Source organism: Durio zibethinus, chromosome 18 (assembly GCF_047325235.1).
Source record: "Durio zibethinus cultivar Kanyao isolate XHJ-2024 chromosome 18, ASM4732523v1, whole genome shotgun sequence".
Classification (NCBI taxonomy): Eukaryota; Viridiplantae; Streptophyta; class Magnoliopsida; order Malvales; family Malvaceae; genus Durio; species Durio zibethinus.
The window spans coordinates 9942386-9966856 of NC_143179.1; the positions used below are offsets into that span (position 1 = coordinate 9942386).

General features: G+C 35.9%; 5 protein-coding genes and 1 pseudogene across 9 annotated transcripts; 5 read left to right on the top strand and 1 right to left on the bottom strand.

Annotated features, from left to right (window-relative positions):
• Nucleotides 1–1533: 1533 nt before the first annotated feature.
• LOC111300451 (VQ motif-containing protein 31-like) lies at nt 1534–2610 on the top strand. Its single transcript, XM_022896080.2, has one exon. The coding sequence runs from the start codon at nt 1831–1833 to the stop codon at nt 2386–2388; it is 558 nt and encodes a 185-aa protein (XP_022751815.1). The 5' UTR covers nt 1534–1830; the 3' UTR covers nt 2389–2610.
• Nucleotides 2611–7762: 5152 nt separating this feature from the next.
• LOC111299430 (monogalactosyldiacylglycerol synthase 1, chloroplastic-like) lies at nt 7763–11283 on the top strand. Of its 3 annotated transcripts, XM_022894614.2 has the most exons (8): nt 7769–8411; nt 8620–8792; nt 9069–9230; nt 9309–9450; nt 9757–9981; nt 10255–10317; nt 10405–10479; nt 10953–11283. In XM_022894614.2, the coding sequence occupies exons 1-8, from the start codon at nt 7896–7898 to the stop codon at nt 11187–11189; spliced, it is 1593 nt and encodes a 530-aa protein (XP_022750349.1). In that variant the 5' UTR covers nt 7769–7895; the 3' UTR covers nt 11190–11283. The 3 variants fall into 3 exon arrangements, with proteins under 3 accessions (XP_022750351.1, XP_022750350.1, XP_022750349.1); XM_022894615.2 differs by lacking the exon at nt 10405–10479 and having other exon boundaries at nt 7764–8411; XM_022894616.2 differs by lacking the exons at nt 10255–10317; nt 10405–10479 and having other exon boundaries at nt 7763–8411.
• A 111-nt stretch (nt 11284–11394) lies between these two features.
• On the top strand, nt 11395–14846 carry LOC111300913 (thiamine-repressible mitochondrial transport protein THI74-like). Of its 2 annotated transcripts, XM_089747427.1 has the most exons (7): nt 11395–12025; nt 12776–12990; nt 13220–13290; nt 13402–13503; nt 13697–13814; nt 14062–14197; nt 14315–14846. In XM_089747427.1, exons 2-7 carry the CDS (start codon nt 12923–12925, stop codon nt 14375–14377), a joined length of 558 nt encoding a protein of 185 aa, XP_089603553.1. In that variant the 5' UTR covers nt 11395–12025; nt 12776–12922; the 3' UTR covers nt 14378–14846. The 2 variants fall into 2 exon arrangements, with proteins under 2 accessions (XP_089603553.1, XP_089603554.1); XM_089747428.1 differs by lacking the exon at nt 11395–12025 and having other exon boundaries at nt 12562–12990.
• A 135-nt stretch (nt 14847–14981) lies between these two features.
• On the top strand, nt 14982–17788 carry LOC111299431 (uncharacterized). The gene is made up of 6 exons (XM_022894617.2): nt 14982–15202; nt 15316–15372; nt 16174–16327; nt 16716–16813; nt 16947–17012; nt 17491–17788. The coding sequence occupies exons 1-6, from the start codon at nt 15074–15076 to the stop codon at nt 17527–17529; spliced, it is 543 nt and encodes a 180-aa protein (XP_022750352.1). The 5' UTR covers nt 14982–15073; the 3' UTR covers nt 17530–17788.
• Nucleotides 17789–17911: 123 nt separating this feature from the next.
• On the top strand, nt 17912–18717 carry LOC111299432 (putative steroid-binding protein 3 pseudogene; annotated as a pseudogene). The gene has a single exon (XR_016329811.1). The product of XR_016329811.1 is annotated as a putative steroid-binding protein 3 pseudogene (transcript).
• Nucleotides 18718–21024: 2307 nt separating this feature from the next.
• Nucleotides 21025–22778, bottom strand: LOC111300453 (aspartyl protease family protein At5g10770-like). The gene is made up of 2 exons (XM_022896081.2): nt 22589–22778; nt 21025–22421 (listed from the first exon to the last, which is right to left on the bottom strand). The coding sequence occupies exons 1-2, from the start codon at nt 22734–22736 to the stop codon at nt 21229–21231; spliced, it is 1341 nt and encodes a 446-aa protein (XP_022751816.1). The 5' UTR covers nt 22737–22778; the 3' UTR covers nt 21025–21228.
• Between the last annotated feature and the right edge of the window lie 1693 nt (nt 22779–24471).

A 24471-nucleotide genomic window follows, 5' to 3' on the forward strand; every position in this document is an offset into this window, starting at 1 on the left:
TTTATGTACTTGAAATGCTAAAACAAAGTTGAAAGTTTAAGAGATTAACATTTCCTCATTGTTGAAAATATTTAAAGATGAAGAAAATAATACTATAAACATTTTTTTTTAAGAAGTAGGAATCAATGCTAATTGGCCCTTATTGAGAACCTCAAAGTAACCTAAATTCTTAACTAATATGTTTGGCCCAAGCAAACCCAGTCAAGTGGCCCATCTTGCCTAGGCTGCATGTATGAGTTAACTAAATTGGGTTTCCATGTTTGCTTCTATGAAAGTTCCTTTACCAACAAATCAGGGGATGATTCGTTGAAAAAGAGTAGTATCAAATTTCCAAATGAGAGTCAATTAGAAAATGTTTTCCCATCATGCCTGTTGCCTAATATAATTAAGCTCTCACTTTCAATCAATGTACAAGGCAGCTTCACTTGATTAACTATGCAATGTACAAGGCAACTTCACTTAATTAACAATGCCTAGATGATTCTACAATAGGACAGGAAAAAAATTGATGTGTTAATCAAATTAGCTGTATTAGATCAAAGGGTACTTATCATTTATAGTTGACATCAAATAAATTTATAATTTAAATTTTAATACCTACAGTTGCTTTCTCCTATCTCAAACTATAACTTTCTTTGAATCAAAAATAAAAATGTTACTTACCATGCATAACTCTTGTCAATCATATTCAAATCCAACCAAATCAAAATTAATCATTGTCCTCTACACCACACTCTACCTCATAATTAGGTAAGATGCAATTTTTATGTGGTCTAATTAATCCTTTTCACAATTCTTTAAATGGCAAGCAAAGCATGCTCTCGTTTTATTTGTTAAGATCAACATTTTCAAAGCCTGTTCCTGATAAGATATATAGCAGATATGGATATATTTCACTGCTCTAATTCCAGGATTCTCCCTGCCCTTAACATAGATTACAGGTTTTAGTGCGTGATAGTACAATGGGGAAGGAGGATTAATGGTTGGTGCACGTCGATGGTACAAGAGATAGAAACCACTTACCCTTCGAAACCAACTTTTTCAACTATTTAAATCATTCAGTATTCGTTTAATCTCCTTGTGGTTATCAGCTGGATGGTGAATGGAAATTAAATAGGGTTTTCTTTGCAATCAAAATTGAAGTAATTGACCTCTTTCGAGTTAGCTTGATAATGAAAGCCTACTTTATTTTAATGCCTTCTTTTGGTTAAAGATCTTAAACAAGGTACTACCACCGCCAACACCATCCCAAAAAAGAAAAAAAAAAGATAATTATGACGATTAAAGTCTCCAAGTCTAAAGATTAAATACTTTTCACATTTGGATTATGATTTATGTGTCGACTTTGGTCATCTCAAAGGTGTAGATTCCTTTTATGTTATTCTAGTAATTAATAGTATATAATTTTATTTTATGGTATTTTACTGAAAGAGATGTGCAATAAAGACCTTATTATTATTCTATAAATATATAACCATAATTAAGATTTATATCAGATGTATTTATTGACGATGATATGAAATGTATACCCGTCAAGATGCTTTATTAAATTGAAGAAGTTAAACTTTCAGATTTGGCATACATTTTTCAGATTGCGTGGGAAGGAAAGGGAAAGCCCATACAATACTGATAGTCTTCAAAGTATCCCGTAGTGAAAAAACATCCCTGTCGCTGGCAACACAACGAAAATACACTCACGCACACAAACATCCCATCAAATATTCTCTTTCTCTTCTGTATAAAACCATCAACAAAAATTACTTTGTTCTATCTTAGTTCAGTTTTGTCTTCTCGAAAGCTAATTTTCTAAATTAAACTCCCTTCTTTGAAATGGAAAAACACCTAAACACCATAGCTTCATCATCACCTGCAACGCCAACGCCAACAACTTTCGTTCAGGCTGATGCAAACACCTTCAGAGACCTGGTCCAGAAGCTTACAGGATTCGCCAGCGACACAGAGAAACTCCCTGTTACCCTCCCTGGAAGGCTTTCCTCAAGAACTTCCCTTCCTGGTGACCCAACAGGCCCACGCCGTCCACCCTTCAAGCTCCAAGAACGTAGGCAACATACCATGAGAAAGCTCGAGATCAAGCTTGGCCTCACCACTCTACGACACTCACCTAGTCACTGCTCTCCCTGTCAAGCTCGCCCCCTTGAGTCGCCGTTTCCCAGTCCGGTGACTCCACTGGGGTCTGAATCACTCTTTTACTCCAGTTCTGGTACCGTATCACCATCATCTCCAGTGGTTTCGGAGGAGGAAAAGGCGATTGCAGAGAGGGGCTTTTACTTGCATCCATCACCATTAAATACGCCAAGAGGAAGCCAACCACCGGAGCTCCTGACACTTTTTCCACTTACTTCACCTAGTCAGGAGAAACGAGATTAGGGTTGTGTTATTGTTCAAAAAAATGGTAAAAACCTTACGACTTTTTTTTTTTTTTTCGGTTTTAGATCATTAATGGGTTAAAAGGTGTTATCGTTTGTTTTATAAGTATCCTTGTTCATGGAGGTTTGGGCGTTCATGGTTTCTTGAAATTTATCAGGATGGCTAGTTTCGTTAATTACATATTACAAAATTAAATTTGCATACTTATCTTCCTTTTTCTTATTTTAGTTTGTTTTTCTCTTTCCCTAAGATTATCAGTGGAGATTAAAACGAAACCGACGGTAATGGCATCCTTTGCCAACCTGATAATGATTGGCATTTATTACTTTAATAACTTTGTTTAATATTTTCTTGCAACTGTTTTTGACTTATTCACGATCGGGTGAAGAAAAATTCTGATTGTAAATTTAAGTGGTTCATATTGAGTATTGCAAGTATCAACTGTCTCTCTTTTTTAAAGCTAATAAGTCTTTTGGCCAGCTTGCGTACTCTTCTATTTAGTATCTTGTCGATCGAAAGTTTTAGAACTTGTTCACGCGGTTTCCAATTGCTTTGCGTTGTTGGCGTTGATCTTCATAGCACCAAAACGAAGTTATGGTCTAAAGCAAATTTGTTTGGTTTCGTATTTTCCATTTCTTCGTCTGAGACTTGGAATGATTGGATTGGATTGGATCCCCTGTTTCCACTTTCAACTTTTAGTTTGACTTGAATTGGAAAAGGCATTGCGTATCCAAAGACCATAAACCATTAAAATAGATAAATTTTTATGAAAAAAAAAATTTATAACCAAACTTTCGTACATGTTAATCTTGAAAAAAAAAATTTAACTTAAGATTTATCAAATACATATAAGCTATACCATATTCATTATAAAAAAATCATTGACTCTAACATTTTAGACCAAACAATATATATATATATATGTATATACAGACGACTTGTAATTAATTAAAACTTTCAAAATTTTATATTGAGTTGAACTTTGAGAAAGATGAAATATAACTGTATAACGCTTTGATTAACCTAAGAATCATGAATATTATTATTCCTTGCTAAGAATTTCTCAGCTTTGACTGCCATGCACCTGTGAAACTCGGATGTTTGATGCTGATGGCCAGCTCTTTCGTTATTCATGCTTTAGTTTCTGGTGTTTTGCCCTAGCGGAGGAAACTTCCATCACAAATTTGCATCACAATATGTTCCAAAATCTAGGAGTTGCTCCGAGTCCCTGGAGCTGAAACTTGAACTACCATCAATAGAATATATTTGCAGCAGGTAATACGGTACATATGGGCGTAGTATAGTTAGTATATATATCATAAGATGGTAAAAAGTAAAGAATACTGAATAGGAAAAAAAAAAAACACAATATATGCGCAATTAGGAGAAATACATATACATTAATACATATAAAATAAAATATAATAATTGCTTTTAATTTCTCTTCATAATTTAATTTTCAATTATTCAATAGTTTTTGATTGTTTCGAAACAGCAATATTTTTCCAAAGTGAAAACACGCTTTGACGAGGTTAGTTACACTATCCTAGCTAGCAGATGTGCTACGACAAGAAAATTGAAACGTGTGGGTCTTTGTAGACTTTGGCTTGTTCAGATTATTGCTTTTGCTTATTATACATATATGCTTCATATTCTCCTAAATTCACGTAATGAAAACAAATTATTAGATACATCCTGTTTGTTGTGCTGCTTCAGTTGTCAATAAATTAAGTCACTGAAAAACCTGTCTACAACTGCAAGCGGGTCTCGTATACATATATTTCACATTGAAACGGAATTACGGGCAATCTTGATGCATGGAGACTCGCATTATAGAGCCACCAGACATGCCTCGCGTCTCCAGATATAATTTAGAAATGAATACGCTTATTTTTTCCATAATTAGGTCAAGTCATCCCCTTAACTTTATGACCAGAACTGCTGCAATATGAACGTAGGCCCCCAGGACCAGGACAAAACCGCGTTGACGAGAAAGTTATATGCAACTGTGCGTGCTGTATGGGGACTTGAGCAACGAGGATTAATCATTTAATTGTTGCTTTCAGCCCAGGACTTTTTTTTTCCTTCTATCTATCTAAATGTAGAAAAAATAGAGCAAGCTAGCCGGATCTTCGTCAATTATCATAGTTCTTTGACTTAAATCAATGATCAAATACGCATGAATTAATTATATAGTTGACGCCTCCCAAAATAATCATATAGCTAGAAATAATGTTGCAAGTGGCCGTGAGGATATGCTTTCTTTTTTTTTTTTCATAATAGAATTGGAGAAGGAATAATCGTAATGCACTGTACTAATATTAACTTCATTTTTGTCAAGTAATAAAGCATATATTGGCAGTTGGAACTATATATACTTGCAAAAATGTTGAGAGTTTCTTATACATATAAAAAGGAATTAATTAAATTTATCCTCAGCTCTTGCCTTACATGCTTTTACTTTTATCTAATTTTTGCCAGTAACATGCAAGAGAGTATAGGGTGAAACATATAGTACATCAAACCCTTTATGGATCCAAGTTTTCAAGTAAACATCATGTCTACCAATAGTAGTGCATTGACTCTTAGCATAAAAGTGATTAATTGATTACTCGATCCTCACAAAAATATTCATATATATATATATATATATTTAAGAGGAAGGAACTTGTTGACTGAGTCCACAGCAAGATTTTCATCATCACTTAGTTTAGCCAATCCTCTTTTGACGAGTCCTCTAGTTGTAGTTATAATTTAGGATATATAGCAGCCTACGGTCCATCAGAAAACTGCTCCGAAATTTCCCGAGACAAGAACTTCTAGGTAAAGGCGTTTTTTGCGATTGAGGCACACAGAAAAGTCGAGCAGTTATCAAAATATTCCAAATTGCAAGAAACATTCGTGAATATTAACTCGGCATCATAGGGGTTGGGGTTATGCAAATATTCTTTGAAATTGTCGCTTGGACAAGACATTTCTCAATTCCTCTTGTTATGATAAGCCTTTGAAATTTATCAAAGATAGTGGAATATTTGAGCGTATGGGGAAGTGATGAGAGCATTTCCTCAAAAGCTAGAAGCACTTCTGCACTTTGCTTTTCGTCAAAGAAGAAATTCTAAATGCCTGAAAAAAGTTATGTATGCCCCTATAAATCGTTTCCAATATGACTCAGAGATTATATTACCCATATCAATTTCTACCCATTTCCCCCTACTCGTGCGATATGGCTGTCGTCTTTCCATTAGACATGTTATATGTCTAAAGCCTAAATCCATTCCTTTATTATTGGTTGAAGCTCAATGATTCAAGTATGGATTCTTGCCACAATTGGCTTTGGGATTGGCTTACATCCTTCCTCTTTTCTTTTCTTTTTTCATTTCTACACTGTCACCACTCATCAGTCATCAGCGCTTTCTTCTAACCCAATAATAAACAAAGCTCAAACAAATTCATCCTGTCCGAGTAGTAAGCCAAAAGAAATAGCTAGTGACTACCAACGAGGATGAAGAAAAGATTTTATGAAATATAATGGTCACTTCACTTTAGCATACTTAATATATATTATGAGTACTGTACGAAATCATACTGCTGATGAACAAAAACAAAGATGGGAAACTCAACCTAACACTCTTTTGCACATGTGTCTAGAAAAAATTATACTTGCTAGTTGCTTCCTGTTTCTTTCTATTGACTTTCTGATGGGAATCATAATGATAAAAGTTTGACTTATAACAAGTTAATCATCCATCATTGAGAAAGAATTATAAAACCGCCAAAACATCAAAAAGAAAAATGGAAGCTACCATTCTTGATTCATGTTGTAATTGATTTCTAAAACGATCTTAAACCTTGTAGTTAATGGAATAATCCATTTTTGGGTCAATAGAATGATCCAATAACTGCTTCAGTGGCATAGTATCATCTCTAATAATCAAAACTTTCAGTGTCCAAGCCCAAGCAGAACAAAAAAAAGGCTCGCCACGAATCCATCTGTTACTTTCAATACTTCTATCGAAGCCCATAAGCATTTTTCACATTCATGGGCTATCAAAAGCCCGTACCATTTTTCTAAACTCGAACTTTGGTCAACTCATAACTCAATTTAACTGTATCTTATTAATTTCCAGTGAATTTTCTGATGAACTGAACATGATGAAGACAAGATATGAAATATCTGAAACATTTTATGGGGGCTCCACTAGGGATCGATATCATGGACGGTGAGGGAGGTGGGATTCTAGAAAATATTTCTAAAAACTAAAGACTAAAGCTCCCATGAAATTCACATGCTCAATTACTGTTTCTTATTGTTTATATATTATCATTCTTTTTTTGATGTATGACTATGGTGACATGAACGCCTAGTGGACGGAGTTTGGCACAAACTGGGTTTATTGGTCAACTCGGTAAACTTGACTCTTATTAAAGTGAGGACTGAGAGTTGATTTTTTTTTTTTTTTGGTTGCATCTATTTAACGTGTGTAAATTGTGCATTACTAGCAATTTTCTTATAAAATTCCATTTTTGAAAATAAAGTGGGGAGGAGATACCGACATGACAAATCTTAAACTATCAACTTATCATCTTATTATTGGATCAATAAATCACTTTTTTTTGTTTCTTAAAAAAAAAAAAAAAGGCTAAACATAAAGCATTAGTGATATTCTTTCCGCATATTTTTTTTAGTAAAATTTTTTTTATGTATAAAAATTTAAATTTACAAATCATTGAAAACCGAATCTGAACTTTACAAATAAAATATTTGATCTTCATCAACTCAATTAATCCATTGAGTCCTGTCGTAAAATTTATGAACTAATGATCTTAGCTTACATTTTTAGGAGCAAATCTGTGGTAAACTCATTGAATATTGGCAATGACGTGAACAATGAACCAACAGTAACACCCACATAAATGATAAGTCCATATAGGATAACCCAAATCAAAGCACGTGAATGACGACGAGTCGGCTTGGCCATGTTTGGCAAAAAAAGTGGTCAGCCCATCTGACCCCGAAAGACACGTAAATGGGTCAAAGACTCAAATATGCAAAAGCCAGATTTCTTTTCTTTTCCCTTTTTTTTTTTTTCTTTTTGCATAAATTAAATCGTCGGTTCTGACGTGGACTTGTTCTCTGATGTGGCTGGCAGACTGTGGCAAGGACCAAACACGAAGCTTGTGGACAAACCGAACCGGAGCTAACCCTGTAAACCAAAAAACCAAGAAACTTGGGTCTGGTTATTTTCAAAGCAGAGAGCACGAAACATAGCATCTCTTTGGAATCTGCTGACTAATCCTATCCTTGTGGTTGCAAAAGCACCGTTAGATTTCATCGCTTTTCACCCTTCGTTTTTTTTTTTCCTCTTCGCTTCATATATATATATATATAAATTTTTTTTTTCATATAAATAAATGAAATTTGGTTCTTATTTGTGATGAAGACTACCTTGTATGAAATTGTTTAACTTCGTTCTCATCGACTCTGCAGCTAGAAAAAACTTTCCAAAATGCAAAACCCTTCTGCGGCTACCCAAGAATTGGGCCCTGCCTTCGATCTCGGGACTCATTTGGGTCACTTAGCATTCACCAAGAGTTTTTACTGCTCAAAATCGGATGGGTTTTATTCATTTAAGCCAAATCACATGTATTTTTCGGAGTTCAGAGGCTCAGTTTCTCAGAAAAGGCGTAGAGTTATTGCTGCTGCTTCACTCAGTTTGGGTGCTCGAAACAGCGTTTCTTCGAGTGTTAGGAGAATCGTCAATGAGTTCAATAGAGCGATTAAATTTCACTGTGATAGAATCCCAATTGGGTTTGGTTCGGTTCGGGTTGGTTCTGAGGATAGCAATGGAGTGAGAGAAGATGGTGGTAGTGTATTGGACGTTGAAGGTTTGCCTTTGAATGGAATCGAAACTGAGTCCCCCAAAAAAGTTCTGATTTTGATGAGTGATACTGGTGGGGGTCATAGAGCCTCGGCTGAAGCTATTAAGGCTGCTTTTAATGACGAATTTGGGGACGATTATCAGGTCAGGTTCCTTTTGTTTGGTGGCAAAGAAAATGTGTGTATTGGGCAAAGGTGGAAATTAAGAAAGTTTAACTCTTTTATCAGTACTTTGCAGTGTTAGATTTGTTATGATTAAATGGCACTAAATTCAATAAGTCGTATTTCAGTATTATTTTTCTTTATGTTTTTGGTTTACCTTTCTTCTGTATGTTAAGAGTGGCTTATTTCAGGTTTTTGTTACGGATTTGTGGTCGGATCATACGCCCTGGCCATTTAATCAATTACCCAAGAGCTATAACTTCTTGGTCAAACATGGATCCTTGTGGAAAATGACTTATTATATGTCTGCTCCTCGGGTGGTTCATCAATCTAATTTTGCTGCTACTTCAACGTTTATAGCTAGGTGAGAATTTGTGGTCTTCTTGGTACAGATGCTTTTAGATTGTTTTCCTATATTATTATGCTTTGCTTTGTAACTAATCACCGTTCATCGAGTTTCTATTGAAGACTGTCTCAACCCTGTTGAACTAACGTGAGAAGATATGTGAATGAAACAGAACAAAATATATCAGCCTCACAACAAATTATTATTACATGATTTGTTTTGCCATTTCTGTAACACGTATTTGTTTTATGGCATATACTTATCTGATTCTGTTATTTTGTATTCTTATTATAGAGAAGTTGCCAAAGGGTTGATGAAATACCAGCCAGACATCATTATCAGTGTCCATCCACTGATGCAACATGTTCCACTTCGTATTCTGAGGGCAAAGGGTCTACTGAAGAAGATAGTCTTTACAACAGTGGTCACAGACTTAAGCACTTGCCATCCTACGTGGTTAGTTCTACATCTTAGTTTCATACTTTGAAATTCACTTATTCTTGGTGTAATTTCGGTCATGTATATTCTTTTTAGGTTTCATAAGCTTGTAACAAGATGCTATTGCCCAACAGCAGAGGTAGCAAAAAGGGCATTGAAAGCTGGACTTCAACAATCCCAAATTAAGGTTTATGGTCTTCCAGTGCGACCTTCTTTTGTGAAGCCTGTTCGGCCTAAGGTTGGTTACCTTTCAAACTAATGAACCTTGATATTCCCTATACCAATTTTATTCTTCTATGAACCTTAATATTGTCCCAAAATTTTGCACACATGATCAGATGTCTTGATGCGACAAGTTTATTGTATTCAGTTTCTGCAATTTTTCATTTTCTCTTTGCTGGTTTTCCTTAGACCACTTTTTTGTTTCTTTGCTACTGCGAATATGTTTGATTTTATTATCTCCATTGAGATCTCTATGTCTATTCATCTTTCGTCATCTCATTGGATCAAATGGTACTAACAGTTTAATGTTTTATAATTGTAGATTGAGCTGAGGAGAGAATTAGGAATGGATGAGGATCTTCCTGCTGTTTTGCTGATGGGAGGAGGGGAAGGAATGGGGCCCATTGAGGCTACTGCTCGTGCACTCGGAAATTCATTATATGATGAGAACCTTGGGGAGTCAATGGGTCAAATCCTTGTGATTTGTGGCCGCAACAAAAAGCTTGCTAGCAAATTGCTTTCAATTGATTGGAAAGTTCCTGTCCAGGTATCAACTTCTTTTTGACGTTTTAATTTGTACGTGTACTCTGCTAAGTCTTCTACTTATAATTCCTATCCAGATGACTTTTTCAAGAACCATAAGAAGACTTTTTTAATATTCTCCTTCAACTAATTTAAATATGTGATAAGCTTATTCTAAAATTTGTCAAATTTCTTTAGCATATGTCTATTTGTATTAAGCATGCCAAACCATATTCCAATTTTTGTAATAAAGAAACGTAGGCCATATGAAATTTTCTCAAATTGCACAATCTTATAGGTTAAGGGATTTGTCACCAAAATGGAGGAATGCATGGGTGCTTGCGACTGCATTATTACAAAGGTAATTTTCTAATGGCAGTCATAATATATGGATGCGTCTAAAGATGTAATACATTTTCTTAATTTTGAACGACTTTTACTTCAATAGGCGGGTCCAGGGACTATTGCTGAGGCAATGATACGAGGTCTTCCAATAATTTTGAATGATTACATTGCTGGGCAGGTAAGTTTTCTTTTAGAAAAGGAAAGGACCTCTAATTTTATGCCATGCCTTATTTATATGTTTTCTATCATCATAGCATAGATGCAACTTTGCTTCCTCCTAGAAATCTATCCTATGGAGATTAGCACATTAACATTTGCCAACAAATTCTGTATCTCACTCTATTGAAAGATGAAACTATGGTTCACTGATACAACTTGCCCGGTTGTTTTCTTTATAGCTTCCCAGATCTTGTAGGAAAACTATGTAGTTTGACTTTCGTTAACTTTGTGAGGAGTTTGCTTTAGCCATCCATATGGTAAAATGATCCGCAGTCTTTACACTCATCCATATATTAACTTCTGCTTCATTCCCGTCTGTACTCTCTTCCTCATAATTACAAGGTCAATGTGAATGTTCCAAAAGAATCTTGTGATGGAGTTTTAACTATAGGCTGTAGCTAAAGAACATAAATTCTTGTTTTGGCTTTACAGGAAGCTGGCAATGTTCCCTACGTGGTGGAAAATGGATGTGGGAAATTTTCGAAGTCACCAAAAGAGATAGCCAATGTTGTTGCCCAGTGGTTTGGTCCAAAGGCAGATGAACTCGAGGCTATGTCACAAAATGCTTTAAAGTTGGCAAGGCCTGAGGCCGTATTCAAGATTGTCCATGATCTCCATCAGCTGGTTAGACAGAGAAATTTTGTACCCCAATTTTCATGTACAACCTAATTCCAGTAGAAAAGAGAAATCATTTTTTTTTTCACAAGCTTTCCCATTTGGATTATATGATTAAGCATAATCGATTACTCCATTTTTTTTCTGCTTTCCCGTTCCATTACCTTGCTATAGTATGCTGAAAATTTTCAGTTGTTTCTTATCACTACAATTACAATAGATAATTTTTTTGGAGTTTTACTATTTTTTTTTCTGGGTTACCAAAGAAAACATTGTCAAATCAAAGTTTATAAAACAAAAAACAAATCAAAGTTCTGCGATTTTGGGGTTCAATCGAATTAAAATCCAGTTAAGTATGTTTTGAAAAAAAAAACCCGTTTTTTGGCAATTAATTGATGTGTTGACACGTCAAGGCGTCACGTGCGGATGCGCTGACAAGCGACATGGCTCGAGATGAATGGGGCCACAAATCTTGCGACCTAATCCATCCCCATTGTTAAAGCTTCCGAACCGAGTTAAAACGCCACTTCATCGGGTTTCTCCCAGATTTTTACGATCCTTCTTTGACATTTAACAACTTGTCAATCTCACAGTCTTGTCCTGCTGACTCTCACGGCAAAAACAAAAAATAAAACCCATCAAAGAAAGAAAGAAAGAGGATAATCTGACATCAAGGCTCGTTACCTTGTCATTCACGCATATGTTCGTTGCACCGTTTGTTGGTTCATCAGCTTGAAAATTATCCCCTGATTCAGCTAAATATGATTGCAAGATACGGAATGAAAGATCAGGGAAGGTCCCCACAGAGTTTTTAATTATCGCACAGAAAGTTCTAGAGCAAATTCAGGGCCAATTCTCAGTGTCTAGCGTTTTGGTTGGTGTATTTTGAGGTGATGGGTTGGAAGTATAATGCTGGGTTAGGGTTCATTGGCACAATTGTGTTTATAGACACCCGTAAAATTATTAAAAAGTTACATTTTATGAGTATATATATTTATAAGTAGTGTATGTTTATATATTTATGAGTAGATTAAAAAATTAAAAGAATTTATATAATTATGATGTATAAATTTATAAGAATATGTATTTATTTAAATTGAGATTATTTTGTAAAATTAAAAAAAATTGAGATGATTTATGAGTATTAATTGTGAGTGATTGATTTAAATGTATGTTTATAATTTTTTATAATAATTAATAGATCTTTTTTTTCATCTTTATATATAAATTCATTAGATCGAATCATATTAAATTATTATCTCTTATGTGTTTAATTGATTATTTAATTATATTTTTATTGATTTAATTAATTTGAGATTTTTTATCTGATAAGTGATATCAAAGCTGTTATAATCTCTAATGAATATAAGTTATACCAAGCATATATGATCGTATTATATCTTCTTGGATATTTGTTGCTTTGTTCAAATTAGTGAAGATAAATATGAAATGAAATTTCGTTGTAATTGCTTTAGGAAAAATTTTGGAAAGTTCAGTCAAATTCAATTAAATTTCTATAATTAGTTTAGTTGAATTGATGAATATGAAACTCTCCATTATTCAATTTCCACAAGATTGCAAGCATCGATGCATTTCTCATCATGATGCATGACTAATAAAGTTACTTTGATTTCTTGCAGTATTTATCAAACCCTGCTCTGGCAAATACTAGTGTTGCAAGTACAACTTTCCTAACCTGTACTTCAGGTCTCTTTACACTCTTCTTTGGAGCTCTCCTGGGCCAGGACACTGTAAATGTTGCAAAAGTGGTCGCTGTATTTAATAGCATGGCTGGTGTTGCTATGACCACAGTTGGAACGACATGGGCATCAGATGAAATGCTTAGCGTCTCTGAGTATGTTGGGTCTTTCTTAGCAAGTTATTTAAAGAATTTATTAATATTTCCTTATTCCTTTACAATACGTCAAACTCCTCACATAATTCTTTCATGCTACTTTTTTGAGAGTTACTTATAGTTATGGGATATAATTCCTGCAATAAATACTAATTCTGTGATCTGGTTTTTGCATTTTTGTTTAACAATTATCTTTTTTATGGAACCATGTGCTGTTCATGTTTCCTAGAACTAGAAGGCACTCCATCACCGGGGATATGTTTAGTCTTCTCTCAGCAATTTCATATGGCTTATTTAAGGGTAGGATCTCTTTATTTATCTAAATTGAACAGTGGCTATAATCAACTTAATTTGGTGAGATTGTTTCTGTGCTCATCTGCTTTATTTCCACCTACTGGTCAATTTATACAGTTCTGCTCAAGAAATCTGCTGGATCAGAAGGAGAGAAGGTTGATGTGCAAAAGTTCTTGGGATACATTGGTCTCTTCACTCTTCTTGGCCTTTGGTGGCTTGGTAAATAATTTATCAATCTCCTTATATTTCAAGTAACTTAGTGCATTTTTGTTCTCTCTTTTCTCTCAAGATGTGAGGGTTTGTGTTTGATTGCGCGGCTGGAATCTTATTTCTGTCAAATGCCCATCTTCAGTGTTCCTGCCTATATATCTTTTTTCCTTTGAACTTACACAGTGTTTTGATCTATTTGCAGTGTGGCCACTTAATGCTGTGGGGATAGAACCTCCATTTAGCTTTCCACATTCAGCATCTGTTGGGGAAGTAGTGCTGTTTAATGGCTTTGTGGGTAGCGTTCTGTCAGACTACTTCTGGTATGTAGAGCAGCCTCCTTTCACTTTTAAACTAGTTGTTGAATCATGGCTTCCACTAGCTAGGTCTTGAAACCATCAAACCTTTTTCATCGCCTTAATCCATGGCCAAGAACGATTACAATATTCTGGGCTAGGCGGGCTTATTGCTTGGATAGTTATTGAAATGTAATAACTCTAAAAAAAATCAATCCCAATATATACATGGTGATTTGAACTTTTAGTTATTCAAAAGAAAAAAATGATGCAGGGCCCTTTGTGTGGTTTGGACAACTCCATTAGTTGCAACATTTGGAATGTCATTGACAATACCCCTTACAATGATAGCTGACATGGTTATACATGGCCGACACTTTTCTGCAGTCTACATCATTGGGCGCATTCAGGTAACTTACTTAAATTTCATGTTTGTTCCGACCTGTTGAAAACATGGAATTAAAACACTTGCAAGCTTAAAAAGGAATTCAGTGGTGAAGCTGTTCTTTTAACTTGTTTTTCCACAGGTGTTTGCAGGTTCTGTTATAGCTAACATGTTAGACAAGTTTTCGGCTAAATCGGAGCTGTAGCAGTCATTCGTGAGTTTGAGAGAGAAGAACATAAACGTTTTATGTATGTAACAAACCATGAAAATAGGGAGTGTAGGAGCTTGAATGCCTCCTGTTGTTATTTGACAATTACAGGAAAAACATGAACAATAAGATTTTAACTAAACATAATCAATACTTTGCCGTTTTAAATTAGAGATGTGTTAATCTCGGAGGAAGAATGGACAAAGTTTAACAGTTTGATTGGATAAGTTCAAATTTTCATTACTTCTACTTGTATGTACCGTAGTATAATATTTGAGTTCAATCTCACTTGCACATTCATACACCAATTACATGAGTTGAAATTATTATTAATATTATTACATGTAAATTAACCATAAAATAATTTCATTTATCTTTTAGTTTAAACAATTTCTAAAATGCACTATGTTAGTAATATCTTCATATATAACAGTATAGAAAAATTTAGGATACAATATATTTAATTATTGTCAGTAATTAATTTATATAGTTTTGTACAATTAATAAAAGTAATTTATCATTTTATCCAAAAAAAAAATGGTAGTAATTTAGTAAAAAATTAATTTAAAAATGTGGTGAAAAAGAAGTAACAATCTAAAGTCAAATCCAACGAGAAGGCAGCCTAAGCCAAGTACCAAAGCCTTATTGTAGCCTAAGCCGAAACCAGAAGAAGCAGTCCTATAGAAAAAATAAATGGAGAAGGGTAAAGGAGTGATGGGGTACGGCCGAAGATGGGCCGTCGATTTCTCCGATAATTCCACCGCTCCTTCCTCTCGTGACATCCCCGATCCTCCCGGCTTCACTCGTGCTTCGGTGGATCAGGTTCCCTGTTTTTCTTTTATTTTCTTTTTTTTTTTAATCTTCTTAAATAAATGCGTTAACTTTCAGTTTTTTTTGGGTTTAACTTTGGGGGCTTCACGTTTGTAATTTGGCAGGACGAGTCGGCTGTGAGTCGCCAAAAGAAGGATGCCGAATCCAATTGGAAAGCGCAGGTACCTCAGGAGATTCTTAATTAACGATTTAAATTGATTTCCTTTTGGATCTTAAAGACTTGAAGTTTTCTACTTTGTAATGATAGAAGTGTTTGTGATGAAAATTTTGGACTACTTTCTAATGGATTTAACAGAGAAAATACCATTGCTAATCATGAATAAGTGTTCTGGACGTATGGGCGTATTGATTCTTCAAACCATTTGCAACAAAGAACATTCAGAATTGAGTTTCAGTATCTGAGGTTTCTCTAGCTATACATGGAGGCTTTGTAAGGACTTAGGATTGCCTGACATTTACTGAAAAGCATATATACGAATTGTTTGTTTATTACTGTTTACATCATTTATAACCGATGGCAAATTTTATTCGGAAAAGAACTTACTAAGGTCCGTGGCAAAGCTGCAAGCCACAATCTATTTTGTGATGCATGAATCATTGATGTTGTTTATTTACTATAAGTGTGACCCTAACTTACATTTGAGTTCAGTAAGTGCTTTAGAGTACATTGAGTTGATATTTATGGAAAGGGTAAAGAGGAAAGCAAAGATGTCTTCTCTTGGTGCATGGTTGAGTGTTGGCATTTGGTTTAGGGCTAGTGATTGATTGATGCATCATATTGACATAGTATTTGTTGTCAAGAGTGACTAATCCATAAACTTTTTAGCCCGTTTAGGTGTTCCTTTATGTAAGAGTTCAGTTTTAGGTGGTTAGGTTCATAAGGTTAAAACATATGTAGTTACTAAAATATCTAACTGATCACATATGTTATTTAAGATGATAGTTCTTTTCCTTTTGAACAGAAAGCTTGGGAAGTGGCACAAGCGCCTTTCAAGAATTTGCTAATGATGGGCTTCATGATGTGGATGGCTGGAAGTACAGTGCATCTCTTCAGCATTGGTATCACTTTTTCAGCACTCTGGCAGCCTATTAGTGCTCTTCAAGGGGTTGGGAAAGGTAAGCTGGCCTTTGTGTTCTTTATTCTCCATGAATTGTTCTATTTACTTTGTACTTAGTGGTTAAACAGTCAAAAGAGGAAAGATTAGCGTGGGTAAGATACCCTAACCAAGAATGAAACACTTAGCCCTTATAACCATAAGATACTAATGAATACCACTTTAGTATTCGGAAGAAACCTATCAAATTTACTTCTATAGAAGCTTCGATGTTTTTGTCTCTGTATACACTTGGCATTTCTCGCCCTTTCTGTCTAGGACCAATAGCTGATTTCCCTCTGCAGCCAACTAAATGCCACCAAAGGCTAGATTTTCTTTTCTTTAGATGTTATGGTTGTGCAATTTCCATTTCTAAATTCATTCATCCTAATTTCACTTTGATTTTGCAGTTTTTGAGCCTTTTAAAGATAATAAAGTAGATCTTCTTGGGCCTAAGTTGCTTTTCATTGCCCTTAATTTGGGTGGTTTAGCACTTGGTGTTTGGAAGGTGAGATGCAGTTTCCTTTTTCACTTCCTTATGGATATTCCCCTTTCAAGATTGTTAGACAGAAAGAAATAGGACAAAACCTGAGTTATCTAATATGTTGCATTTTCCTATTTAATTTCTTTGGTTTTGGCAGCTTAACACATTGGGGCTTCTTCCAACACATGCATCAGACTGGGTATCATCCTTACCCCCAGCTCAGGTGGATCAGTTCTTCCTTCTCCTTCTTGCAAAGTTTATGTTCAGTTCTTGTTCCTAAGGAATTCAGCATAACCCAACAATAAGATATTAAGTGAAAAAGAAGGGGGAGGGGAAGGGAAAGATTAATGAAATATTACATCACATCAAAAAGTAGCATGTGTTAATGTTGGATTTAGAAGATAAAGACTATGCTAGGTGCTAGTGCCTGTGGATTTATGAAAACAAACAGTTCTAGCCGTCTTAAGCAATTATCATTTGATATTTCCTGGGATTAGTTCTTTATGAATTTCAGTTTAGTGAGGAGAGAAGACGTCCACTAATGGCTATTTAAGTCCATGTGAATTGACTTTACAAAACTGTTCATACTGTTTTAACATCCATTGTCATCAAATGGTGAGAGTACCTAATGCTACTTTTATCGATGGTGTTATATGGAGAGCCTTTTAGTAACTCTAGCTTTAAATGGATCAAATTTTCAGGAGGTTGAGTATTCGGGCGGGGGTATTCCTCTGCAATAATGTGCTCGTTCATCATTGATTCTCTGACCACTTTCCGGAGGTGCTGAGTGGAAGTAACTTATGAGGGCTGGTGGAACTCGGAAGTCTTTCCTGATGTCTTCTCGAGACGAAGAAGAACCCCACCATAGATTTTATGTTAAATTTTATGGACCTTGTAGCTGTAGCGTGGCATGGCATGATTAAGAGACATAGGCTTGTTGTTTTTCATATGACTTACTAGTGTATTATCGTCCAAAATAAAAAAATTGTTTTCAGGTAACAGTTTTTCTTATTATTGGGATAACGTTTGGGCAACTTTTGATTTTCACGGATGCGGGGATTGAAGTCTCTGCAAATCCAGCACTTTATTTATTCAGCTAGGACTTGATGAGGTCCTTGATGGGCATTGAGTAATTTCCCTAAAATGATCGTACCAAAAAAAGAAAATCTCTAAGATGATAATTTTCCCCTTTTCATTATGTTTTCTAGGGGGGATAATAATAAAATGGCTATTGGCAAAACAGTTTTTGAGGTCAAATACCAAGAGAGCAAAAACGAGACACGTTCCACATCTTGCTCGAGTATATTTGTAAGATCAAAGCAAGACAAAACTAGTAGTTGTTCTCCTAACTCTGTTTTTAGTTTTTTGGCTTGCCACACCTACCGAGCCTTCAATGGATTTGACGCCCCAACAACTTAGCCAATTCAACGGCAACGACCCATCAAAGCCGATATACATTGCAATCAATGGCCGCATCTACGATGTCACCGCCGGCAAATCCTTCTATGGTCCTGGTGGGGCCTACGCCTTGTTCGCTGGCAAAGACGCCAGCAGAGCTCTTGCGAAGATGAGCAAGAACGAAGAAGATGTCTGCCCCAATCTCGATGGTCTCTCCGATAAGGAGATGGGTGTCCTTAACGATTGGATCAAGAAATTCGAGGCCAAGTATCCGGTTGTTGGCCGCGTTGTCTCTTGAGTTTGCATCCTCTCTTTCAAATCACTTTAGCTCATACGTTGGTGTCTTAGTTTATGGGAATCTATCTGCTAATTTCTGTGTGTAATTTGTTTCTGTCAGTTTCAGAGATTAGGGTAATCTATCTGCTACTTTCAACTTGTCTGTGGTGTTTGACTAATCAAAATGTTTAAAGGTTAAATAAATGAATGGGTGGAATTAATAAATGTCAAAAGCTGTTTGATTTGGAGATATCTATGATTTGTGTTTCTCAATGCTTCTAAGTTTGCTTCTTAGTCGTTAATGGTGATCATTGCATTATTTTTGGTTAGTGAATATCAACTATAAATTTCTTTCATTGGCCTTAAAGTTGAGGTTTTTGTAGGGCAGTTTGTTATTTTCCTGTTTTGGGTGCTGTAAGGATGTTGAGTTAGCAGGGTTGTGACTGTGCTGAAGTTAAAGAAGTGCATAAATCAATGAAGAAATTCATTTTGGTAGTGGGACTTAAGACCTTTTACGCCAGTGATTTTCCCTGGTTAAGGTCTTCTTATTATGATCTTTTGTTCTCTAGGTATCTATAATTTTGATCAAATTTGGCATCTTTATTTCACAAAGACAAGAAAACAAAAGCATGTATTCCTATAAAGTGATTATATTAGAAGTGGCAATGCTCTGCTTAAGTGCATGCTTTTGGCATTTTGAAGTTTCAGTTCTTTAATGTTTCACTTCCATATGACCCCCATTTTCCTGTGAAGAAGCTTGGCCGAATGAAATAAATGCATATCTAGTTATCTACCCCTCCGACAGAGCTCAAGCCCATAAATGCAGCTTCACATAGAGGAAATTCATGGCGCATGGCAACCTTTGGCCACTTCGACCGCCTTTTACTTAAAATTTATGAGTAATTCATGAAATATAGATCAAACTCTCTCTTATTATATGCTTTCAGGCAATTCACCTGGCTGCCCATCATCAGCTTGTGTCTATGACATCCAATATGGGGACTCGTCTTTCTACGTTGGAGTTTTTGCTAAAGAAAAGCTCACCTTGACATCAACAGTTGTGTTCGACAACTTTCTATTTGGTTGCGGACAAAACAATCAAGGTCTTTTTGGGGGCGTAGCCGATTTGCTAGGACTTGGCCTAGATAACTTATCTTTGCCTACGCAAACTGCCTTAAAATTCAAGAAATTCTTCTCCTACTGCTTGGCCTCATCCGCCTGCTCAACTGGTTTCCTCAGTTTTGGCTACGGCGGCCTCTCAAACTTCGAAAAATTTACAACATTGTCGAACAATCTCACAAGGATCATCCTTTTACGGGATTGACATTACTGGAATAAGCGTTAATGGCAAAAAACTACCAATCTCAGCATCTATTGTCACTACTGCTGGCGCGATCATTGACTCTGGAACTGTCATCACGCGGATGCCACCAACTGCCTATGCGGCATTGAGGTCTGCATTTCGACAACGCATGAACCAATATCAGTACTCTGTAAGTTTTTAAGCTAATTAATTGAGAAGAAAATCGTCGAGTTAGCTGTCAAATAATAATTCATATCATAGCAAGAATGTTTTAAGATTGAAATAATCGAAATATAGCATGAAACTTATCAGTACTCCATAAGTGGAGTGCATATTAGTTCAAGTATCTGCTACTTGTACCATAATTCAGGAGGAAAAAAAACCCAAATGTTTGCTGCCACTTATCTACCGTAAGCAATACAGTATGGTTTTGTAAGGCAACGTTAGGCCTCCAAATCTGAGAATTAGTAAGACCAAATTAAGAAAAAAATTACAAGTTGGATGAAAATTTTTTGAGATACGAATCTTGCAAAACTTGGCAATTGCCCTCGCAGAATTAGCCAAATTGGTGAATAAGTTTAATTTCCAAATTTACCTGGTGTTCTTATTAAGGACAATTAGATATATATTACTTCACATTTCAAGGTTTACTCTTGTTATAAATAGATTATCACCTACGCAAATGTTAGCTGCAGGTAACTCACCACGTTGCGCATCATCGACATGTTTCTATGGCAATACAGAGACTCTTCTTTCTCGATTGGATTCTTTGCCGAAGAAAGGCTAACCTTAATGTTAATATATGAGTTCAACAACTTTCTTTTCGGTTGTGGTCAAAATAACCAAGGTCTTTTTGTTGGCGTTGTCGGTTTGCTGGGACTTGGCCTAGATAAATGATCTTTGCCTTCACAAACTGCCAGGAAATACAACAATTTTTTCTCTTATTGCTTGCCATCATCCTCCAGCTCAAGCGGCCATCTCCTAGCAATCTTCTTGTTGGTCATGGAGTACATTTAGAGTTCATAATTCTTAATCATATTCATATATTCATAATACCAGTTCATGCTGCGTAAAAGTCAACTTTTTTTCCACTTTTGTTGCCCGGGTTAGAGTGATTCAGAGTAAAAGATAGTTTCTAGTGTAAATGCTATAGACTTATTCTGGCTCCAAAAAAAAAGCCAAAGATTGACTCAACAAAGAGCACGTCTCCTAGACTATGAAATTTTTTTTGATTCAAGATTTATTAAAAGGACAAAGATTGAAATCTTATTGATTCAAGATTTATAAAGATTGATTCCAACTAAGCAATTGCATCCTAAGTGGCATTAAAAGTACATGACATGATAGAACTACATTTATACATTTACCAAACACAACAACATCAAAAGAAATGAAGGAGCACGCAGTTGGCTCCTATTGTCATCTCATAAGCTCAGATTCCTGTATGAAATGTTGAGTATCATTAGCAATTACCAGGCCCAATTTTTATCCTCCGATCTTGGACGTTGTAGAATATGTTCAGCTTCTGCTGTTGATGATTACCGATGATTGTGAGGTCATTCTCATTACGGTTTCCAGCGAACGCCAAGCAAACTTGAGACCTGTCTTTTCCTTTCCAAGTAACTGCTGTTTGGTCCAAATTTACATCTAAATTTTCAAAATGTAGCACCATGTTCGGCATTGCGACATTATCGTAATGCCGCAGGTCATAGCACGTATCCAGTATTTTATCACGACGAGCACGAGGGTAATCCGACATCCATTTTTCGAATTCCGAGCGCAGCGCTGAATAGACTGAACGAGGTAGACGAGTAATGACAGTTCCTGTATCTATTATGGTGCTTGGAGATGATGATGATGATGTTGATGATACAGCAGAAGAAATTTTCAATCTTTTTTGGCCTATTGTTATGCCAATAAGATTTACATAATAAGGGCTCGGGTCACTTGGGTTACTTAGAAGCGGTGTGTAACTACCAGAATTCTGGCACTTTTCAAGAGCTTCCTTACCAAAATACAGATATCCTGTTGAGTTTTCTTTCGTGGGAAGACAATGACAAAAAACCTTCTCAAAAGTAGTTGCAGTTTGGGATATAAGAGAATAATTACCATATCGGTCATCGATGCTGTTGCTGCCCTGTCCTAAGCCTAGTATTCCAGCTGCTTCACCAAAGCCCTCACTATCTTTACTGGCACGAAGAAAAACAAAGTTAGGAATCACATCAGAGGGCTGTATGATAATCTTATCAACCACAAAAAGTCCAAAGGAGAAGGATTCGTCAACGTATGACTGGTTATAATGACACGATGGCCAACACGGGGCATTCAAGGAAGTTGAGGAAGCAGAAGGATCATACAGCGAGTTTTTCACCCACGTTATGTAACTGCCCGTGTCTAAAATCAAATTAAAATTTTTTGTAGGCGTGCCAAAACCAACTGTGACAATATAATTGCCAGCACCTACGGAGTGGCCCCAAAAGTGTTGTCTCGCTCTTCTCCCAACACTTGTACGCCTATCGTACATAGTGGAACGGAAACCCTGAACCCTGAGTTCGTCTTGGAGAAGCATCTGGCTGGAAGTAGGGGATGATTTCGTTTGGCTAAATGGTGAGCAGGGTCCATATTGATGGGCTATCCGCAAACCACGTTCAGGACCTGAAAAATGGAATGTTATTATGTTAATAAAATCTTAATCCTAAATGAACGCAAAAGGATTATATATTAAGAGGGTTTTTCTTTGCACAGATATTTTGTCAGGATGGAAAAGGAAATAAAGAGCAAAGAAGGTAGAAATTCGATAATTTAATAATTGCGAGAGCAACCTGAGCAGGTGGATGGAGGGGCATGTGACTTGGTTGTCTCCATCAGAGTAGCACCATAAACAAATGGCTTATTCGCATGAAAAGAGAAAAAAAGGATTTGGCAGAAAAAAAATTGGCCAATGGCCATAAACGCTGAGGAACCGGTCATATTACTTACGATTACAGTTCCACTTGTGTGTACAACATTATTCTAATTTGAGCAAGTATTTATAGGATGAGATATCAAATAATTTACAGGACGTTATCAATATGAAATCTTTGCAATGCAAATTGAAAATTTTTCTTTGTTTTCTTGCTTTCCGGTCATGGAACACGCCGAAGACTTGGATGTCAAAGAACCCCAGTCTTTCGTGCAATAGCAAGCACTCCCTTTACCAGTCTCCTCTTACGTAAAGAATAGTTCACGTCTTTGTTCCGTAACAATTACGGGCAGAATATGAACTTAATCACTTTTAAATCTTTTTCCATGTTAATTTCAGCCACTTTTATGCTATTTGGAAACCATTTGGAGTTATAATACTCAGGTAATTATATCCTGGAATCGTTGACTCATTGTCATTTATTTGCCCCTTGAATCACGTCAGTCGATCAGTTGACTCGTTTGAGCATGGAGTATAATAAACGTCCATTATCAAGTTCTGGGTACTGTTGAGTATTGGCTAAAGAAATTTTAATGATTAATCTTCCTAACTTGATCAATGGCGAGGGAGCTGAATAGGAAAGAACACAAGGGAAATTTACACTCTGTTCCTCATAGTTTGAGGAGTTACAAGATATTTTGGTCCAAAAAAAGGATTTAGGCTTTATAAAGCAATGAATCTAAACTTTTAATTGAAGCTGTCATTGTATTATATATCTCTTCTATCTATATATTTTTCTTAAGAACTTGAAGTCAAATAATGTAATTAAACTTGAGTAATCTGGACTCCAAGAACTAGTCTTATCGTTTTGCTTTCTGAAGTAACAACATTGGGAAGACCTAACCGATGTTTAGCCACTCAAGAAAGGTCATGCATTTGTATCTACCCCATTTTCGCTTCATGTGTGCCAAGAAAATCAAGTGCCTATTATTTCCAGTTGATTTCATTTTTCTTTTCGATTTGTTATAGGGAAATTAATTAAAGAACAAAAAGGAAATAGTATTGGGATGAATATATGTAACTTTAGAGTTTTATGTACCCTGGCCTGTGTCCATTATGGCTCCAAATGATGAAGCATTTGCTTTTCGTCTTTGTTCCGTTACAATCGGGGCAGTTCTACATCTGGTGCGGAGCATCGTGGGAAACTTTTAGCAAATCTGAGTACTACTGATGGGTCCCTACTGAAGGAATTCTGACTCTATAGCTTTAGAGCTTACCGATCGTGCGGAGGCACATGGCGATGGATGCTTCTTGTCCTATATATCTGTGAAAGTGAGGAAGAAAAAAATTTGCATGCCTTTCTGGACTGTGAGGTTGCTTTGGTATTAAATTCCAGGAATGGAGAATCAATGCTAGTGCCAATGGCTCCTTTTCACGGTAGTCATGACTCGTGTGTTTTTATGAGCATGGAATATTGCATGCCCCCATTACACTTGCAGGGTCCATGACTATAAGCTGCCTTCAATATGGACATTTCCATATATTGGATCCCTACCTAATGAAAAAAAAAAAAATCTGTTTTCGAGAATAAATTAATGACAGAACAAGGAAAAGGTCAGGGACTCAGGTTAACATGAACTGTTGCACATCAGTGACTCTCATTTTGGTTAAAAAGTTGCTTTCGCACTGTACTAATTAGCTCACCATCATTACTTGTTTCGACAACCTTTCTTTCTGGGTCACTACTTACCAAAATCAAAAGAAAACATTTCACCAACAGTTCAAAAAAGAGCTTCATATATG

What these genes read in the sequence shown, in the direction of transcription:
- LOC111300451 (XM_022896080.2), top strand. Translation starts at nt 1,831, where the DNA reads ATGGAAAAACACCTAAACACCATAGCTTCATCATCACCTGCAACGCCA.
- LOC111299430 (XM_022894614.2), top strand. Translation starts at nt 7,896, where the DNA reads ATGCAAAACCCTTCTGCGGCTACCCAAGAATTGGGCCCTGCCTTCGAT. An exon ending in TGAAGCCTGTTCGGCCTAAG is followed by an intron (nt 9,451 to 9,756) that starts GTTGGTTACCTT and finishes TTATAATTGTAG; the next exon opens with ATTGAGCTGAGGAGAGAATT. An exon ending in ATTGGAAAGTTCCTGTCCAG is followed by an intron (nt 9,982 to 10,254) that starts GTATCAACTTCT and finishes ACAATCTTATAG; the next exon opens with GTTAAGGGATTTGTCACCAA.
- LOC111300913 (XM_089747427.1), top strand. Translation starts at nt 12,923, where the DNA reads ATGGCTGGTGTTGCTATGACCACAGTTGGAACGACATGGGCATCAGAT. An exon ending in TCTTGGCCTTTGGTGGCTTG is followed by an intron (nt 13,504 to 13,696) that starts GTAAATAATTTA and finishes ATCTATTTGCAG; the next exon opens with TGTGGCCACTTAATGCTGTG. An exon ending in ACATCATTGGGCGCATTCAG is followed by an intron (nt 14,198 to 14,314) that starts GTAACTTACTTA and finishes GTTTTTCCACAG; the next exon opens with GTGTTTGCAGGTTCTGTTAT.
- LOC111299431 (XM_022894617.2), top strand. Translation starts at nt 15,074, where the DNA reads ATGGAGAAGGGTAAAGGAGTGATGGGGTACGGCCGAAGATGGGCCGTC. An exon ending in AATCCAATTGGAAAGCGCAG is followed by an intron (nt 15,373 to 16,173) that starts GTACCTCAGGAG and finishes CCTTTTGAACAG; the next exon opens with AAAGCTTGGGAAGTGGCACA. An exon ending in TCTTCAAGGGGTTGGGAAAG is followed by an intron (nt 16,328 to 16,715) that starts GTAAGCTGGCCT and finishes TTGATTTTGCAG; the next exon opens with TTTTTGAGCCTTTTAAAGAT.
- LOC111300453 (XM_022896081.2), bottom strand. Translation starts at nt 22,736, where the DNA reads ATGACCGGTTCCTCAGCGTTTATGGCCATTGGCCAATTTTTTTTCTGC. An exon ending in CCCTCCATCCACCTGCTCAG is followed by an intron (nt 22,422 to 22,588) that starts GTTGCTCTCGCA and finishes TCCATTTTTCAG; the next exon opens with GTCCTGAACGTGGTTTGCGG.